This window comes from Harpia harpyja, chromosome 21 (genome assembly GCF_026419915.1).
Source record: "Harpia harpyja isolate bHarHar1 chromosome 21, bHarHar1 primary haplotype, whole genome shotgun sequence".
Classification (NCBI taxonomy): Eukaryota; Metazoa; Chordata; class Aves; order Accipitriformes; family Accipitridae; genus Harpia; species Harpia harpyja.
The window spans coordinates 7,031,255-7,050,730 of record NC_068960.1 but is presented as its reverse complement, the minus strand read 5'-3'; the positions used below and the strand labels follow the sequence as shown (position 1 = coordinate 7,050,730).

At 49.8% G+C, this 19,476-nt stretch overlaps 1 protein-coding gene across 1 annotated transcript in view; it reads right to left on the bottom strand.

Moving 5' to 3' along the window:
- ADAP1 (ArfGAP with dual PH domains 1) overlaps positions 1-19,476 on the bottom strand; it is a 62,524-nt gene that overhangs the window by 1,687 nt on the left and 41,361 nt on the right. Inside the window, exons 5-10 of the mRNA XM_052772929.1 lie at positions 11,435-11,547; positions 9,192-9,338; positions 3,540-3,623; positions 1,173-1,235; positions 722-793; positions 19-247 (exon numbers count right to left, since the gene is read on the bottom strand). Coding sequence (XP_052628889.1) covers positions 19-247; positions 722-793; positions 1,173-1,235; positions 3,540-3,623; positions 9,192-9,338; positions 11,435-11,547 — 708 coding nt within the window. The remainder of the gene's footprint in view (positions 1-18; positions 248-721; positions 794-1,172; positions 1,236-3,539; positions 3,624-9,191; positions 9,339-11,434; positions 11,548-19,476) is intronic.

Genomic DNA, 19,476 nt, shown 5'->3' with positions numbered 1-19,476 from the left:
CCTCGCCAGCAAACACACCTGCGTATTCCTGAGGCAGCATTGGCCGGCTTATAACTTTCTGAAAAGTCGTAATCCACTCCAGCTGGTCGTCCTCCGTCTCGCAGGCGAAGAGGAATTTCCGATCCGGGGTGACGATGGTTATCCCGTGCTGCCAGTGGTTTCCCTGTGTGGATGGCGGGAGCCCTTCCAGGACCTTGTAGCTGTTTTCCTTGCTCCCAATAAAAACTTCCCCTCTAGCAAAGGCATCCTAGGAGACAGCAGAGCGGTCAGGCAGGGATTGAAGGGGAGCTCTGTGTCCCGGGCAGCCGGGACCCGGCTCACCCTGCTCCATCCAGAAGCCCCATCAGCAAAGTGCAGCAGCCAAACACCAAAAGCACCAGCCACCCCACGAAGTCCCGCTCCAGCTCCTCCCAGGGACACCCACAATACAGGACCAGCACCGGGGATCCAAAATCCAGATGCGGAAAAACCTGCAGCTGGTGCACAGGGTTTCCAAAGCATTTTTGGTGAAGGCAGAGGGCTACTGCAGGCTAGACACCAGGCAGATCCGCCTGGCAGTGATGGCTCAGTGCCCTCTTGGCTCTCCCACCAGCCTGAGCATCACTGCAGATGATTATTTTTACTTCTTATTATTATTACTATTATTATTATTATTACTACCACCACTATTACTATTATTGCAGGTAATTCCCAACAGACAGCCCAGGCACCTTCGTCTTACCAGGGGATCTTTGAAATACATGAGCCGTCGGTCATCCATGGTGAACCATCGCTTCTTGAATCCCTCTGTTTGCTGAAGAGTCAAAAAATGCCGGATTACAGACCAAAGCGGCACAGGTCCTCTCTTACCAGGCACGACCCAGGAGTCTGAAGGCACTCGGAGGAGCCCGACAGGCTGGGGGAGTTGGGAACAGGCGGCTTCTGGGCCACCGTGAGCCACCCCAGCCAGGGTCCGGGCCAGCAGGAGGGGAGATGGGGTGGCTGGTTTGTGAAGTGGTTTTGGATTTTTTTTAATGTTTGCTCCCAGGTGAGAAAAGTGTAGTAACACACTCATGGCGTTAAGGTTTTGCCTCTCCGGTAAGGGTGGGTTTCTCCCACCAGCGGACCCTTCTCGGCCCTGTACAGAGCAAGACTCATGTTTAGAGGGACTGCAGAAATGTTTTATATCCTACCTTTGGCCCTGTTTTCTCCATGTACCCTTCCTTCAGGTAGTTTCTAGAAAGCTTTGGCACCAGCTGGAGCAACCCAAGAGGAGAGAAAAAGAGAGCAGCGTCAGATGGAGGGCACTGGGGGGTCCCCGGGCGTGCGGGACAGGGCTGGGGGGCACTGGAAGGAAAGCCCACGTCGAGCTCGCCCCCGGCCCCGAGCCCACCCGACGGCTCTGGCTGAGCGCTTCAGTCCCACTCCTCCAAAGCGCTCAGAAGAGGCGGGTGCAGAAACACGAAGCACCTTGGAGCATTTCACCAGCAAAGCCAGCAGCCTCCAGGAGAAGCCCCTGGGCCAAATCCCACTTCGCCGGTCAGCTCTGGCGATGCGTGTCCTCCACCAGACACAGTGGGAGCTCCTCACGCGAGCCCTAAAGTATAATTTGCCTGTAAAACCCCACTAACACGTGCTGCCTGTACATTCCCCCTTCCCTGCAGATATTACTGACAACAGCTACCAGCGCCAGGGATATTTTTAATGCTGCTTAGCGAAGGCAAGGCAGTAGCTGCAAGATCTTTGCAGGTGCCTCTAAAAGCCTCTTGAAAGATGACAAGTCTCACCAAAACCAGAGCCGACGAGCCTGGCCATGTGGCTCCCCACCCCTGCTCCTGGCTTTCATTTAAACAGGTTATCAACAGCTCCGCTTGCCAAACCGCACTCCCATGACACCTAACTCTGCCCAACAGCAGCTCTGGTCGAGCAGGCGTGTACTTGTAGGGCAAAGACACCCCAAAATACAACAGTCCGAAGAATCACACGGCTGTTTCGCGGCAGCTGGGAGCATCTTCGTCTTGGACGCTTCATCGTGGGCAGCGAAGGGCTCTGCAGCGTTTATAGCCCCGGTGTTTGCTCCTGGGATGGGGCTGAGGACTCTTTGCTAAGCAAGGAGCTCAGGCATCCTTAGAGTGGCGTGAGCAATTTATACCTCTACCGCATTTAACCTGGCTCCTGTTTAAATTTAATGCCTTTTCATCTCTCTGACAGGGTAAAGGAATCGTAAATTAGATGCTAATGAAGGCAACACCCAGGATGGAGCTACCTCGTGTGCACCACCCAGTCTCCACAGAGGTCTCCCCAAGCTGAACGCTATGAAGTGTTGTTCAGTATTTCAAGGTCGTAAATTAAACCTCGCTAAACATTACACTCCTCTGTTTCCTCCAAAGAATAATAGATGAGAAGAGGATGACATGTAAAAATATAAATAGCTTATCTCCCAACAAAACTGCCAGCAGGTGAGCATATAAACACTCTCGCCAGCTGCTGGACAAACGGCAACTCTGTTAAGGTCTGTGGGTTTTTTTGGGCAATTTGTTTCAGATATGTCAACCAACTTTAACAGAAGTAGAGGATATGGAGAGGGGTAGAAATGATTAAGGGAAGTATACGCTGTACAGTGACTCTACTATAGCCGGCTAACGAGGCTCTTCTCACGGTTTTTGCTATTTGCCCAGTTTAACTTCTTGTCAGAAAACTGTCTGAAGTCCCTCATGTTGGGGATCAGATACCAGCTACGGGACCGTCCTTCTTTATTCTCCCCATGGATTAGGACAACGTCGGTGCAGGGGTCCGACGGGAAAGGCTTTGGCTCCGGGGGTCCTCGGGGCGCACGGGCAGCCGGGGGACGGAGCCACCCTGCAGCTCAGAGCCGGCCCCGGACCATGACTGGGCCCCTCCCAGGTAATTAATAGAAGGCAGGTAATGCAATTGGATTTCAAAATCTACAAAGTCAAGGAGGTAACAGAGAGCAATCAACAACAACAACCACCAGTGACGTTGCACACCAATTGCAGTGCAACTGCAACACAAGGCACTTACTGTCAGCTTGCGTTAATATTGCCTCTAGTATTATATTAGCAAAAGGTAATGCAATCAGCAGTTCCAGCTCCCGGAAAATACAAGACAGAGATTCATAAGACAGGCTGCATTGACCTGCACACCAGAACTCATCCCAGAGGCCTGGGTACAGCACTGACATTCTTTTGCCTTCATCTTTTCTACCTTGCAGCCTTTGTTTCAGCTTTTAATATTACAGCAACCATCTTTGAGAAAGACGCTTATGGCTTCTGTATAGGTGACAGCACTGGAGTTACTCATACACGCGACTCACATTTTGAGGGTGAACATGTGTGCACACACACGCACGCGGGTTCCAAGGCTGGATGTTGGTAGCAGGTGCTGCACATGGGCTCGACATCCCACCACAATCATTTCAGCCCAGTAATTGCAAAACGCTCTGAAGGATGGCACACTATCCAAGCTTTCCAGCTTGTTAACAAGATGCTAAAAATGAGCAAGAGGGAAAAAAAAAAAAAAACAACTGCAGGAAAACTCACATCAACATCGCTGGCTCCAGGGAATGCCACTTGTAAGTAATGAAAACGTGCTGCCCGGATGGCGTTGAACCAATCCACTATTTCCTAATAACGAGAAAGAAAAGCATAGTGAGTAACAGTCTGCACATAAAACAACACGAACCTGCTGCGTTTCATCTCTCCCATCACTTTGTCCCAAGTGACAGCGCGCAGTTTAGCAGCAGTCCTAGAAAAAATAAGATACAGACATAAAAGAAAGCAGCAAATGGGTGAAGGATGGGGAACATCCAGCTGCTGTCCCAGGCTGCAAGATGTGCATGGAGCTCTGCAGCCCTCAAGGGGCTTTCTGTAGAGAGAAGAATTTAAGCATGTCTCTCAACTGGCAAAACCAGGAACAAGTCAGCATTTGAGATATTGAGCCCAGCATTGAGCTTGACCCTATAAACACTGCCTGGCTCGTGCTGGCTGGGTACAAAAGCAGCCCGACACCTCTGCAGCCTGCCCACCGCCACCCCCTGCCCGCCCGGTACCTCCAGCAGCCACAAGCTGACTGTGGGCAGGACATGCAAGGAACACCTGAATCCCACCCAAATTTTAGCAACATACTTCAATGTTTTGCTAAAAGAGTGGCTAAATATCTCTTAATGTTTGTACTCCGGTCTATCAGTTATATCTGCAAGTCCTCTAAGGATAAGCACAGTGATATTGAAGTTCCAGCTCAATTCCCAGAAGCTCTGGCACTTCTTCCTTTCCTTGGCAAAAATTTCTCTCCTTTTTTTGTGGGTTTTTTGGTTTTTTTTTTCCCCCTACAAAATAGTTGTTTTATAACTTCTTTGTTTTTAAACTCATTTATCCATTTGTCTCTGGTGAGACCCACAGAGCTTGTGTTGCACTGGGTACCTTTTTGAAGGTTTCACTGAGAAATGCCGCATTAAGTGATCCACACAGGGAGCTCTCAAATACTGCCTTGTGGTCTAAAGGTATGGGCAAAGGAAAGGCATTTTGGAAGGGAGATGTAAGAGCTGCCTGCACCGGGGTGCTGAGCTGCGGGGAGACAGATGCTGAACTATCCGGCTGTCGTTAACGCACGTGAAGCTTCACACGTCAGGGACAGGTTCAATGAGCCAGACGCGATCCTAAAATAAACGCTGTCAACCCTTTCAGGTGAGGTTGCTGTAGAGTAGGAAAGACCATATCAAAGTAGAAGTCAGCTTTCAGTAAAATTTTAACTTTTTATGCTTTAAAAATGATTGGGGGGTGGGGGGGAAGGCTCTTACGTCTAATTTTGGAGATCTCAGTTTTAAGGCGTTGAATTGTGGGTATCTCAAAAATGGTCTAACGTGGTAAATAGCCACCCTCTAAAAGTTCAAATGCTTTGCTTTGGTTTGTTAATCTACTTCAAGTTAAAGGAAAAAAAACCCACAAACCATAATAGGACATATACAAACAATGTTTTGGAAAACTCTGACCTACTTGTCTGAGGTTTTACTTACTTATCACTTGCTTTTCTACCCTAAGCAGCTAAGCAGACCCCAGATAGCAGCACAAAGAGGATCAGCGAGAGAAACTGGCTCCTGAAGTTAATGGTGACCAAACCAGGCTGGAAGTAATGAACAATAAGCTGTAATGTTAAAATGTTATTTCATACAGTCACCAACTGGATGGCTATATATATATATATATATATATGTGGGTCTCCTTCATGATCGTGATGCGAGATAGGGTTTCACCCTGCAGAAAAGCAGAGGCCAAAGTCCTCATTGACTTCCAGCAGTCAATTGCTTCTCAGAATATTGATCATCCATCGCTGGAGGAAGGGGCACCACCGCCTTTCTTTATACAAACCTATATCTGCACATGCAAAGCCAGAAGGCTCAGTTGCTAAAAATTTTCTGTGGGTATAATTATGAACAATGCCACAGATAGAGTGAGGAGATGATATCTGATGTATTAAACCAACATCAAACCGCTCAGTGTTTTCAGACGGGAAGGTGTCGCCTCCGTAGCTCATTAGCAGAGATTCCTTTCACTGATTTATGTCTCGGAACAAGGAGAGAAAACGAACTACTGCCTGCACCTTTGCAAATGGCTTTTCCAGGCTCTCGGCTTCCTCCTGGTCTGCTTGCAGTGCCGCCGCAGACCCCCGCTCCGCCTGCCCCCTTGGTGTCCCGCCAGTCTCCATCCTGCACCAGAGCCACCCACATTGCCGTGGCAGCCTCAGACCGACAAGCCCAGACAAAAATGCAAATTCTTCTCCCCATACCTCCTGCTCATCCACGCCTGGAGCTCAAGCAATGAACCCTTCCGCTGATCGATCCCTCACGCCACCTCTTCCCATCCTGAAAGCTGCTGGCGTGGCTCAGGAAAGGAGGAGCACTGGGGAAAAGCGTTTTGCTCATCTCTCCAGAGACCATCCAAAGCCCTTGGTCCGCAGCCCACCTCTGAGCATCATCCTAAGGGCGATGGTGACGCGGGGGATGGCAGCAGCAGACGACAGCTCCTGCCATGGCTTCTCGAAGCCCTGCAGAGGGAGCTTCAGCCCCGGAGAGGAGCTGGGAGCGGTGGGAAATCCTCTTCTGCAGCTTTCTGCCTCCCACGCCCAGATGGAGATCTGGGGACAGGTAAGGCTGGCTCCAGCCTTGTGCCCCCAGGAGGGACGGACAGTTCGGGTGCCCCAGGACACGGGCCAGCCCTCCGCAGAAGATCAGTCTCCAGCTCCAGCCGGTGCCTCCGCGTCACCCCGGCTGGCTCTGGTGGTGGGTAAGTGCTAACAAGGGACCACACCGACATCCTTTAAAATGGTCAGAGCCCAAGACACATCTTGCCCTCCCCCTCCGGACACCCACATCACGAAAGCACCCAGCTACGCCCACTTTGAGCAGGGTGCTGGGGCTGGTTTCAGGCTCTCGTTTGCCATCAGGACACACCGAGAAGCTGATGAAGCCGCCAGGCTGAGGTCACGCAGGAACTACACCTCCAGCCAAGTCACGTCGTGCTGTCCCACCCCACGAAGCCCTGGGACGGCAGCACGGCGATCCGCTTCGTCCGTCCGTCTTTCATCCCTTTGGGTGCCTTACTCCAGCAAATGCCGCCGGGGCGGCAGGGCTCTCCCAGCCGTTTCAGGGGTCGAACAAGCACATGTGGGATTATCCCACCCAGGAGATGAGCCTGCTTTCTTCTGGGGTATTGCAGCAGAAAAGCCAAGTGGAGAGCAGCATGCAATGCTCTGGATTACTGCTGAGCTTCTCAGTGGAAAAAAAACCAAACCCAAACCCTGCCCTGGTGGGAGCCAGATTGGTGACAGGATTAGGTGGGGAGGGATCAAACCCCAGAAATATGAGACAGGAGCCTAAATCAGGCTCAAGCGCTTCAGATCGGGGAGAGGCAGCACCTCTGGGTGCTGCTGGGGGAGTACGGGAGGGAGCGAAGGGCAGCGGGGGACTGCAGGCGAATTCGGGGGCTGCCTCCGGTCCCAAAGGGCAGGAGCTTACCCCAGGGGCTGTCATCTTCTTGCAGCCCTCGCTCAGCCGAAGGGGCAGACCAATTTCAGGGAAGTCGAAAGAAATTCAACCTGGGCCTTATCAGATGGCATCAGAGCGTGTCCTGCCAAACCACCGACACGAAGGCAGAAGCAACCATGTGAGACCTGCGAGACTGCTCCTTCCACGAGCACCCAGCAGAAAGCTCAGCCTTTTAAACCCAAAAAACAAGTAACAGTATAACCCTGACTCCATTCCTTGCAGCTGGGCTAAGCGGACCACCAAAGCCCAGCAAACCAGAGACACAAGCACAATGGTGGGATGCAGCTTTCACAGAAAAGAACTTCTTCCTCTGATTTTGGTTTAAGTTGTGGCCAGGGAGGTAACTGAGAGCGACCCAGCGATACTTTGCTGTGCTAAAGCAGCACCTGGTGACAAGCAGCACCTACTCCGCACCGGGGGACTTGCATATCCCACCAGGCAGAGCAGATGGAGGGGAGGGTAAATTCGGGAGCAGCCCTGCCGGAGCAGCTCCCTGGGGCCCACAAATGCACAAGACCCCATGGTGCTGCAGGCATGACAGGCTGGTCTGGAGCACAGGGCTGGAGAGACACAGCCCGGCTAATAAATCACCGTGTGTGCAGCAAGCAGAAGGCACGCAGGCACGACCACGCTGTGCCGCTTCCTACTGAGCGGCAAGACCTGCCTAGTTTTAAGTGGTCATCATTGCTTTCTTTTTATAGAAAAACACATACATGAGGGGAGAGAGAGAGAGACTTTCTTTATATATCTATATACAGCAGCGCAGACACAGGCACACATTCATCTATTATGCATGTCTATTATATGCATACATGCATGTGTGCGCATGCATATTACACGTACATTTCTGTGCATGTACAAAACCAGGCGATGCCACTAATTAACCCAACCTGACACACTAATTGCCTCCTGCCAGGAGTGCCTGCGCTACACAGGAACCACATCCAGCCTGTCCAGCGCAGCCCTGCGAGCGCCACAGGCATCATCCGGCTCCACCGCACCTGGAGCCTGACGGCAGCAGAGGCGAGATCAGCTTTGCTCACCCACAAGCGAAGAATATCTTGGGTTTTGGTGGCATTATTGGCCTATGCAGTCTGGAGAGGAGCGACTGCTATGAGCACAGACTGCTTATCCCTAGCAGGGCTGCCTGGCTCGCCGTGCCTGGGTGAACAGCTAGGAACGGCTGTGCACCGAGACAATCCTGTAAATCCCTGCCGTGCCGGTCCACGAGGGATCACCCCCAGAAAGCCTCTCTGACAGACGGGACGCTGAACAGGATGTAACTTCAAAGGCTGAAGGCACCGTGACGGCCAGAGGAAAGTAGATGCGATAACAACACGACAGCTTTAGGCTCTGATTTTGTGGCCGCTGCAGGGCTGCTGGTATTTTATGGGGAGCCCCAAATATTTGGGGGAGGGAAGAAAGAGATGAAAATAAGGCTGTGAGATGGCATTCACTGCAAACTCACCTGGGTCTGCTCTCTGCATGGACACCAGGCCATGTTGCCGTTCTTCACGGTGGCCCCCCAGGCTGGGACCCCTCTGACAGCCTCCAGGAGGGCTGGGACCCCCCTCGCTGCCCTGGCCTCCATGTCCCGCTGTCCTCGCTGTGCAAATGACCGCCCCAGACCCACGAGCCCTCTTCTTCCCACCTCCCTTCAGAGGCACAAGGGCATCGAAGCAAGGGGATTTATCTCAACGCAAACATGCGTATTTGAATTTTATAAAGTACAAGACAGGCAGAGAAACAACCAGTTCCTCCGTTCTCCTACAGTCCAGTTCACTCCCCTTTTGCAAGTCCTTAGACCGAGTCCCCACACCTTTCATCGCTCCATTCACCCCATCTCCTCCTCCAGCCACCGAGGACCCTGCCTTAAAAAATGCCTCTGCCCCTGCATCTAGTTGCAAGCAGAAGAACAGTAACTCCTTCCATTTGCATCTCATTATTTAGAAGACACGGTCTTCAACCTTCATGCTTGGAAGGACACGACAAACATGCTCAAAGCTGGCTGTGCATCCTGTATCCCCGTCCCTTCCACACACTCCCAAAAATTCCCAGCTCCGTTAGAGCCTGGTGTGCCACAGGCTGGCTCTGAGCAGCATCAACCCCCAGGACCACGACCCAACCCTTCTTGTTACCTCCGCGCCCTCACCTTGCCGTCTTCATGATAGACAAAGATGTTCCTTGTGCTATTGTCCTTCAAGTAAGTGATCTGCAGTCCATGTGGGTTCCCGATTTTTGCAGGCTGGAAAGTCGCATTTAGATGCTCGATCTTCATAATTGCTTTGGGTTCTTTTGCCTGGAAAACACAGCTGAGTGAGCAAACACCTGAGAATTGGCTTTCAAACCAGAAAGCAGTTCACTTGGTCAGAAAAAACTCCTGATTGAGGCCATTAGCTAAAAAAACTGACTCCCAGCCCACAAAACTGTCTGGTGATGAGATATCTGAGACTTTGCTCAGGCTTTGCCAGCCTGGAAAAATGCTCTGTTCTGCAAAATTCAGCAGAGTTCAAGGGGAGAAAGGTTTCAGCCCAGAAGCAAGATGGACAGGCCAAGTCTCATGATAGGATGTTGTGCTATAAAGACAAGCATTTTCACCATGCCTCCTGTCTCAGCCTCTGTTTAGCTGTCTCCTGACCTAGATCTCCAGCCTCTTTACCCAATGATAAGTGACCAGCATTTACACCGGGATGAGCACTACCAAAGAAGAAAGAAAACCATTCAGCCAGACCAAAAAAAAAAAAAAAAAAATAAAAAAAATCAGACTGCTAACTAACAGGCCAGGATGCTTTCTGCATGTTGAGCACCCACAGCCAGTTCATCCTTGCCCAAGAAGATGGAGGATTATCCCCCTTGCCAACTTCAGACCTAGGTGCTAGGCTGGCAGGGGCACCATGCCCATGTCCCCACCAGTCCCATCCTCTCACATGAGCCATTGGCTTCTGACCCTGCTCCTCCCCTTGCCCTCCAAACTGAGAGCTTTCTTTTCAGAAGGACAAATATATACCTTACAGCCCACCTCTTGGGTGGGTTAGCCCAGCGGTGAGCCTGGATCAGGCCCTCCCAGGCACCAATCCCACCTGCCCCCTCTGTGGCAGGTCACTTGAACTTCGTAGCGTTGTTTGTCTTCCTACAAAACATCTCTAGAAGTTTACCACCCTTTTAGGACTGCACTGAGAAGTGAACTAGCAAGCATGAATAAAACATCCCAAAAAATAAAGATTAGGCTCTTGGTAACACCAGTTTTAGGGCACAGCCATGGGCCAGCAGAAGGTCATGCAGTGGTGCCATGGTCCCCAGCACCACGCAGAGGTCCCTGAGCTGGTAGAGACGCTAGTGCCGCTTTGGGAACTTGGGGACTTGCCGTGGACACACAGCCATCGTGGGTGACCACAGCGGGGAAGTCCCAGCAAAGAGGTCCCGTCTCATCTAGGCAGTGCCATTCCCACCACGGCGATGGTCAACGACGAAGCAAAGCAGCTTTAAACTACCAGAGCAGTCAATAGCAACTGAACGGGGGCTGCTGGGACTTTCACTTCTCCCTCGGTAATGACTGGATCTCTCCTGTCCACGAGATGCAATTGCACCATACCACACCAAGCTGAAGGAGAAGACGGTGCTATTGAAGCTGGCTGCGGAGAAGTGTGGATGGATGTTCCCCTCCTCTGCACAGCATGGCTCATCATGACACCACAATTGCATCAACTACTTGAGAAAACTGTCTGGCATCTTGGTCTGGGCTGCTCTCAGCTGCAATATTTAGGGAAGACTCAAAGGTCAGAGAAAACACCTTGGCTTTCTCCGTTACGTGGTGCAGAATAGTAGAGGGTCTATCCATACATCACAAATGCAATTTTCATGGTAATAGCTCCCTTTCTCACTTACAATAAATGAAACGTGCTCTGGGGAAAAAGACAAATGCTTCCACACTGCTTGAAGCTGGAACAGAAAGCCAGGGAGCTTTTCCTCTGAATTGCTTGCCATGCCATGCAAAGAAGGTTTCAGACCCCAGTGACCACTGCAAGGTGGTGACACCTTCATCACAAGCTAGCCATAAATATGAAACCCACGTCAGCTGGATGATGCAGAGCCAGAGCTGAGAAAAATTCCTTTGTTGGTGGTTTAAGAAAAGCCTTATCGACTTTAAAGGGCAACAGAGCAGGAATGTGTAAAATGGCCAGTTAGGGTGTCTCACTGTGACTGTGGTGGTGGTGGACCAAGAGCAAACGCTACTAAAGAGAGCGGTGAGCTGTACCTGGCACCCTTGTCCTGGAGTGACTGGGGACTCAGTGCTTATGAAAACTGTTTAAATAAAATGGTGGCCTAGGAATTACATGTTCAAAGATGCTCTTACAGTTGCGATCCCGTCTGCATACAGCAACCCCAAGTACTCACGTCATTTTTGTTGAAGTACTTCAGTGCACCTTCCCTCTCCGATAACACGAATTTTCGGCTTAAGAATTGCCCATTGTCACGTCCTCTCTTCCACAGAAATCCTTCTCGGTACCCTGCAGCAGAAAGCAATTGCTGAGAACCAGGGATAAAATGCCGTATTTAAAAAAAGAGACAGCGTAAAGAAAAGGAGAAGAGCTTCAACTTCAAAACCAAGCAGACCAAATATGTGGCTGGATTGCTCAAGACAGGAACAAAACAGGCCTTCTCCTTCAGATTTGCTCTTCTCACTCTGCTCTTGCTCTTTTCCAACAGCTTGTGCCTCAGATGTCCCCGCTCTGACAGCGTGCTGTGGCAAGCAAAGGGGGATTTCTGCCGTGCATCCTGTGCTGCAATACAGCTGAAGACTTAAGGAGCAAGGCTGGGTCCCTGCGTGGGCTCCCAAAGGACAGCCGCTGCCATAGCTCCCGGCGTCAGGGATGCTGCTCAACTTATTCCCATAAGTAGCACTTTTGGAGAAAGGGAAAGGCAGGCGAGATGTGCCCTCCTCTGCTGATGCTGCTAAAAACTGAAAAACGGGATGCGTGCATGCAGGTAAAGTGATCCAGGGCAGATGGATGTATCGGAGTAAGCCACAAATAACATTTTTCACATGGAAAAGGGGGAAAACGCTTGCAGTTCTTCCCAGTGACTTCAGGGCACTTTGGTTCAGAAAGCCACTGAGCCAGACTCAGCATCGTCTCCCCTCGGAGCGGGTCCCTCCAGCCCCCAGGCAGCCCGGCTGGCGCCCCGGTGCCTCTTCTCTCTCCCTGGGTATCAGTCCCATGGGCGGATTTGCTGCTCAGGAAGAATGCTATTCAAAATACACGTGCTTTATGTAAAACTCAAAAGAACCAGAAAGAGAAAAAAGAATCTAAAAATCTTACCTCCTCAAATGAGAAAAGCAATTACAGCTAATTGCTGCCAGCACCTCCTGCAGCCTGCAGCAGCCACACTGCTCAGCTTACCTCGCAACGAGTTTAACTGACACCCTTATTTCAAATGCTTCAAAACAAAGAAACCCCGAGAACTGTCCAATACCAAGTTTTGTGAATATTAACAGAGGAGTTTGATGGTCATCTTCCATTCATTTAAGATATAATTTTACAAAAGTCCCACTGAAAAAGTGTTCCCTTTCTCTCTTAGTTTCACCCCTTTTCTATTTTTGTTATTGGCTCTCAGGAGCTAGGATTTTAAAATTAAAAGCTATATGTTTTATAACAACTTTCAGATAAGTAGCTAAACTTTTTTTTTTTTTTTTACTATGTCAAGTGGCATATTAAAGCCTCTCCTTTACCTGCCTGCTACAAACCAGTGGTGTACAGAAATTCCTCATTCAACCTGCTTTTCACTTGTCCACCCTGATATAGGATCGATTTAAACCACAGATGAAAAGATGCAGAAAAATCCCTCAACCAGCTCCTCAACACTGACTCTACAGGTGTAAGCAATATAAAATATTTCCATGACATAAAAAACTAAAGCAAGAAAAAAATGCATGCACACACACCCCCCCCCCCCTTCTGTCTGGACTTATTAAATCCTACGCCAAATACTTTCTCCAGGTCCTCAAAGAGGCATTACTGAATGCCAGGCAAAGCCATCGATGTCTGCCATAAATAAGTGCAATGGCAAAGCCCGTGCTGTTGCTAATGCTGAATGCTAACCACAGAGAGCATCATAAATCCGACCAGCGCATCCGACAGCTGGCACGTGGGACTGCAAATGGGCCGATAACTTGATGCAGATGGAAGCGGTGGAAATATTTAAAGCTGTCAGCAGCCCCTTCCTTTGTTTCTTTATTCTAGACGGGGCATATGTTGCAGCAGGGCTTGATTTTAAATGTGGGGCCTCATCTTGCCGCCCCCGAATAGGGATGTGCTGCCACGCAGCACGGATGCTTCATTACAGAGCCTGCAGGGATCCCCCCCCCACGTTATTTACAGCTCGCTCACACGCGAGAGCCAGCGCGAGCAGAGCGTGCGCCTCTCCCCGCCGTGAGACCCAGCAGCCCCTGCTGCCTGCGCTCCCACGAACCGACCGCTTCCCACGGCCAGGCAGACCCAGCAGCAACCGAGGCCGTGTTTAGCGCCCAGAGATGCGAACGGGACAGCCCAAACCCTCAGTTATCCCACGGCCGCAGCCACCTGGTGATGCCACGCCACTGCCTGCCTAATCCTTCTGCCTCCGAGCCCTCCCCATCCCTCCGGTGCAGGACAAGTGCTCTGCCCCACACGGAGCATCGTCACCCATGTGCACTGGCAGCTGTATGCAGGTACGCCAGCCCGGTAACCCAGAGGACCAGTACTGGATACATCAGGGGAATGAGAGGTCTGAAGCTCTTTCTCTGGTCCGCCCATCCACCCAGGGAGAGACCTCCCCAAAGCCATGAGCAGAACTAGCTAATTCAGTCCATCAATTCAATCCTATTCCAACTGTGGGCTTGCTATATACTTTTTCTAGTGAAAAGACACAGCTAACCCATTGGAGGGCACTTGCAGTGTCGGAAAGAGAAGAACCCACAGGGAGCAGGATTATCCGAAGCCTGAGCAAGGGGAAGCGGCCAAGAAAGCCACCAAAACCCAGCCAAGGGCAACCGCATCCGACAACCGCGCGGGAAAGGCCCAGGCTGATGCTGTCATATCCCTGTTGTGGTAGGAATTAATTGCCAGGGAACCGAAGCTCTGACTGATTCAGAGTCAGATGCTGCTACCTGCCAGGCTCGTATCAGCAAAAATGCTACGTACCCTATAGCAGACTGTACACGACAGAGCTGAATAGGAATAACGTCTCTCTGACAGGAGACAGACAGGCAGTAGGTGATACGTTTATAAAATGCAGGATTTGCTTAATGTAAGGCAGAGCTGCTGCCGGGGCTCTGATGGCTGGTGATTGCCAACTGCTCTCTTGAATGGCAAAACGTTAAGCAGCTTGCTCTCAAAGTGTGTGGTTTAGAAACCAAGGACAGGCAGTTTCTGTTCCTGAAGGGTGCTGATTTTTAACGCCAAGCCAGTCGGAGCAACAGGAGAGTACATCAAAAGCCATTTCTATTCACGCCATTAAACAGTAGAGACGGTTTCAGAGCCTCTCCACCACCTCTCTGTGCCCGACATTTGGGGAACACTAACTTCTTGGGGGGGCTGGAGGGAGCTGGGTTTGGAGGAAAGGACATCACTGTCAAACGAGAGAGAGGAGAGACAACGCAAGGAGGACAGCGACATCCCCAAATGCAAATGTGGGGTGATGCAGAAGGAAAGCTCATCTTTTTCTTCAGAAATCCCTGCCTGGGTATTGCTCAGTTCAGCAGAGCACTGGGCTCACAGAGCTCAGCTCTCGGCAGCTCCACCTCGGAGCAGCTCAGCTCCACAAGTCTTGGCTGTGGGTCTCATCCATCCATTCATCTCGAGTGTTTCATTACGAACATCTGAATGGCGAAGGATGCCGCAGGCATTCCTTATTAAACTTGTTCCCTTCCACAACACATTTCTTTGTGATTTTTCTTAACACTTATGGGATGAAGAATAAAATTGCTCTGCATTTCCCCAAAGAGGATCTCAAATAATTGCAAATCTGTAAAGTCCACCTAATGCTTATCCCTGGCAGATGGGAATCGTAACGGTTATATACAAAGAGAGGGAAGCCCAGAGAGGTTTGATGAACTGCCCAGGACAAGACTGTGAACCAGTGTCAAAGTCAGGCTGGAAACCCAGCTTTCCCTGCCTTCTTACATAAGGACATTTCACCAATGTGATCTTCCCTTTCCAACCTTTTGTGGCAAGACACAATATCCAAATTCCACTTCAAGGAAGAATTAAAAAAACCCAACACAACACTAAGCGTTATCCCTTTCTATCCTTCACATGCCGGCTCTTCCCAGACCAATTGCCTCTGCAAAACAGCTCCTGGCTGCTCTGACAAAGCCAGCTGCTAATTTCACTGTACTTCAGTACAGATTGTGACAAATCCTTTGCTTGCTTCTTTTCTTTTTTCTTTCTTTCTTCTTTCCTTCCTTCAGGGCTGCATCCTCGGGAGCTGTTCCTGTGCTCTGCCCAAACCTGCTGCCTGCACCCCTGTCAACACCCATCAGTGCAAACCACCGTGAACTGGACTTGAACCCAACATGAACCCATCCAGGTTCCCCAGGCAAACAGTATGTCAGCGAGATGTGTCCTCAATGTCCTGATCTAAAGGATTGTGAAAACAGCTAGAGAAGGTGTTGAGAAACAAAACTGCAGGAGGCTGAACAGGGAACAGATCCCACAACGGAGGGCATTGGAGTCGGAGAACTAAACCGCTTCCTCCGCGTCTCCGTGGGCTGCACTACCTTAGCAACAGCTTCGTATTAGGAGGTATCTGGCCAAATTCAGATCTCCGCGAGGGCTGTTCTGCTTATGTTGAAGCTAAACAACCGCTAGCCCTACAACACTTGCTGATGGCTGGCGTTGGACCGCGCGGCTTCGTGTCGCCAACACGTTTGCTTCCTCTCCCGAGGTGTAGGACGAGGGATGCGGCCGCCTGTCGTCATCCCACTCGATCACCAGCACCCAACTGTGACTGCAGAAAGGACTACCTGCTGAAGACCTGCTGGAGATCACCTACAGGCACCCTTTAGAAATATCCCTCTCGCGTCGCTAACACCGCTGCTCTTCGGTCGTCAAGTTTCCTGCGTCATTTCAGCCGCCTGCCAAGAAGAAAAACCAATCGCTTGCTTTTGTAGGCAGTTCTGGCACAAACCTGTGACGCTTGCAAAAAAACCATCAAGTAGTTGTGACAAAGTTAGCCAACAAACGGCACGTAATATAACCTGAAATCACACAGCCCAAATGGGTATTTTTGACCCATTATGTAGTTTCCAAGGTACAATGAGGAGCTGACATTTCCACGCTCACTTCATCGCACCAGCCAAAACTCTGTGGGGCAAAGAAAACAGGGTCACTACGTTGGTTGACTGAAAAGAAGATATTTCATGGCCTTGTGTCAGCTCCGTTGAGGTGGCGGCTGGAGCTCCTCCGAGCCAAGCATCTAAAACTGGCAGGACCCATTGGGCGCTCGAGTCTAGCCCAGCTTTCTTGCTGTCTGAGAGGCCGCAGAGGAAGCAAGGGAGAGGATTTTCTATCAAGACAATCTGATGTAGACACCGTCTTTTCATCCAACTTCTGCCAGCAATTTGTTCAAGTTCCCCATTTTTTAAGAAGAGCGATATTGTTACTTCCCCACCTCAGAAAGCCGTTATGGTGCTTAGTTAATGATGGGTTTTTTGGTCTCTGAGAATGTGGATTATAGGAAGTACCCAAAATTACTCTTTCAGTTTCAGCCTTTGCTCTCAGAGAAGAAAAAAACCCTCCTGCAAGGAGGACAATCAGATCCACTGGCTTGAAAAAAAAATAAAAATACTTGCAGGGACTTGGCTTTCTGTCATCCTAAGTAAAGCATTATAAACTTGGAATTAAACCACATCTGTGCTTCAGTTTCTTTGGCCCTTCATTTTGCAATTTCACCTGGAAAGAGGCATCAGAACTGCTTGTTGCCATGACGTTTCTAGGGCTGTGGTAAAACCAGGTCTGGTCCAAGGCTTTTAGGAGAAACATGTTAGTGTATGCAAACCCGACCATAGCAACAGAGCCAATACCATACCCGAGCCCAAATGCATCACTGTGTTGTTTCTTGCCTTCTTGTCTCACTGCAAGACAAAGCATGGGAGGCTAAAATAGGAGAAAGAATTTACTCGTGTGTGTGTAATCCAAGAGCAATCACATTTTCCTAGAGTTCAGGCAGGGCACCTCCACCTACAGAAGTAGATTTTCTTTCTTCCAATCAGTTAAAGTGCTGTGAGCCCAGTCCAGAGCTTTGGAGAACATTTAAATACAACTACATCACTTTGCTGCTAAAATTGCAGGGTATATATTGCCACTTCTCTGTATGTCAGAAGCTGAGTAGTCTGCTATATTAACACTGTAAGATGTTAATTAAACCAGAACGGTAGATAGGTACTTACTGGAGATGATGTGCCCGCTTCTTCTGCAAGGTTCCGGAATTGCATAATTATTTGGAGCAGCTGAGTGGCGAATCCCTGACATCCTGCATCACCACTTATACCAATGTCACAACCTTCTTTTAAAACAAAGATTCTGAAGGATATTTCTTCTGAAATAAACCACGCTGCCCATAGTCAGAGGGCTAGATGGAGAAGGCGGCATATTCTAAGGTTTCCCTATGGACTGGACTTTGAATAGTGTTGCAAAAAGAACTGTACACCTCTTGTTTGGCTGTGTCAGTGTAAATTGCTTGGTTTGATTGCTGTAAGCTGTAATACTTCTTCCTGTAGCATTTAGCCACCGCCAAAGCACAACATTTCAATTACTTCCATTTGAATTTTTTTAAGCATCTGCATTCCAATAAAAAATTATGAAAAAAGGAACACTAAATTTTCTCATGGAGTGAAAACACCACTGTTTGTCCAGAGACAAACTCATCCTCCCCATACATAAGGTAGTCCCCCTGCAAGCGGTGTCAAGGTTGGTCAAACAACTTAGAGCTTTCAGTCAAGGCTGCAACTGCTCCACTGCACAGCACCAGCAGCTTGCTTCCCCCCCCACCCCATCTGCAGCTGTGCTGAGGAGCTTAGAACATCCCTGAAAATAATTCTGCAGTCATCTCTGGATAAATACACTTCCTGCTGGTTACATGTTCAGCAGTGCAGATACAGGCATACTGGAAAGGTCAGCATCCACACATGCAGGAGGCAGAGGGACCTCGGAGGCTTGCTGATGAGATGGGCATCCTTTCCCCCAGGTGTTCTCCTGCACAGATCAGGTGAGCAGCCACCAAGACCTGCTACTGCTGAAGCACAGTTCAGTGCTTTGGAAATGAAAGCCTCAGCAAGGAGCGAATGCGTTCAGTGATCCTGCAAACCAGTCTCTCTGCCCCTAGAAGGACACCTGGGAGGGAAGCTCTTGGTGCATCTTATGTGAGGATGGGTGCCTGGCATGTCTTATGTCACGCTCCCTCGCAGGTGTGAGAAGGGAGTGATCTCCCTTCATCCCCCTTAAGGCAACTCTTTATCCCCCTCTAAGACAACACATCCTCATCACATCTCACCCAGGCAAAGGAGCCCAAGACCGCCCATGTGCCGGCACCCAGACACCAACACCCACACCAACCATTTTCTCACGCACACACGGTTTTAGAGGGGAGAATCTCCCAGCTCTTAATCAATCAGTCCTCTCTTAATGAGCACTTAGCATCCAAACTACCTTTCCTAAAGGCCATTTTGCAGAGAAGGGTTTCCTGTTGCCATCCAGTCTGCCTCTGCGGCCTTCCAGGAGCTCATAAAACAATTATTGTCCTGCCGCATTGTAGTGCCTCAGCTATGTAGTGCCTCAGCTGATTAGATTGATTGCTTCCACAATACCCAATTAACACACTCTGCAAATGATTGACTTAATCAAAGGCAATTAGCACTTGAATGGCTACATCAGAGAGAAAGCCAAGATTTAGTTGATGATTGAGATAACACCTTATAGACATCTCTTGGCCTTCTAAGGGAAAACATCGTCATTAATGCTTAGCTCAGAGCTGGAAGTAGCTGAAACATTAGGTCGGTGGTTTTAGGTGGCACAGAAAACACAGGGGAGTAGGAACACATACATTTCCTTTTACTGATAAAGGGAACGACGCCACATGCTCCTAAGGGGAACTTGTAAAGCATCGATGTTCCCCCTTTTCCCTCTCTTCCTGCTCATGCAGGACTGGGAGCACTGACCAGTCAAACAGACCTTAACAACAAACTGTCATGAAATGGTAACTTTTGTTCCTGACAGCTCTAGGTAGTCAATCCCTGAGTGCTGGACGTACAAGATTGTCTCCTATTACCAATCCTCTGAGCAAAGCCAAACTTGTTTTACAAAACCATCTTCAATATTGAAGTCTTGCAAGGCATCTACTCCCACTACGTAATAAAGCCACCCAAAAAGACTGGATTTGGAGGCAGTACCGTGGCTCTGCAG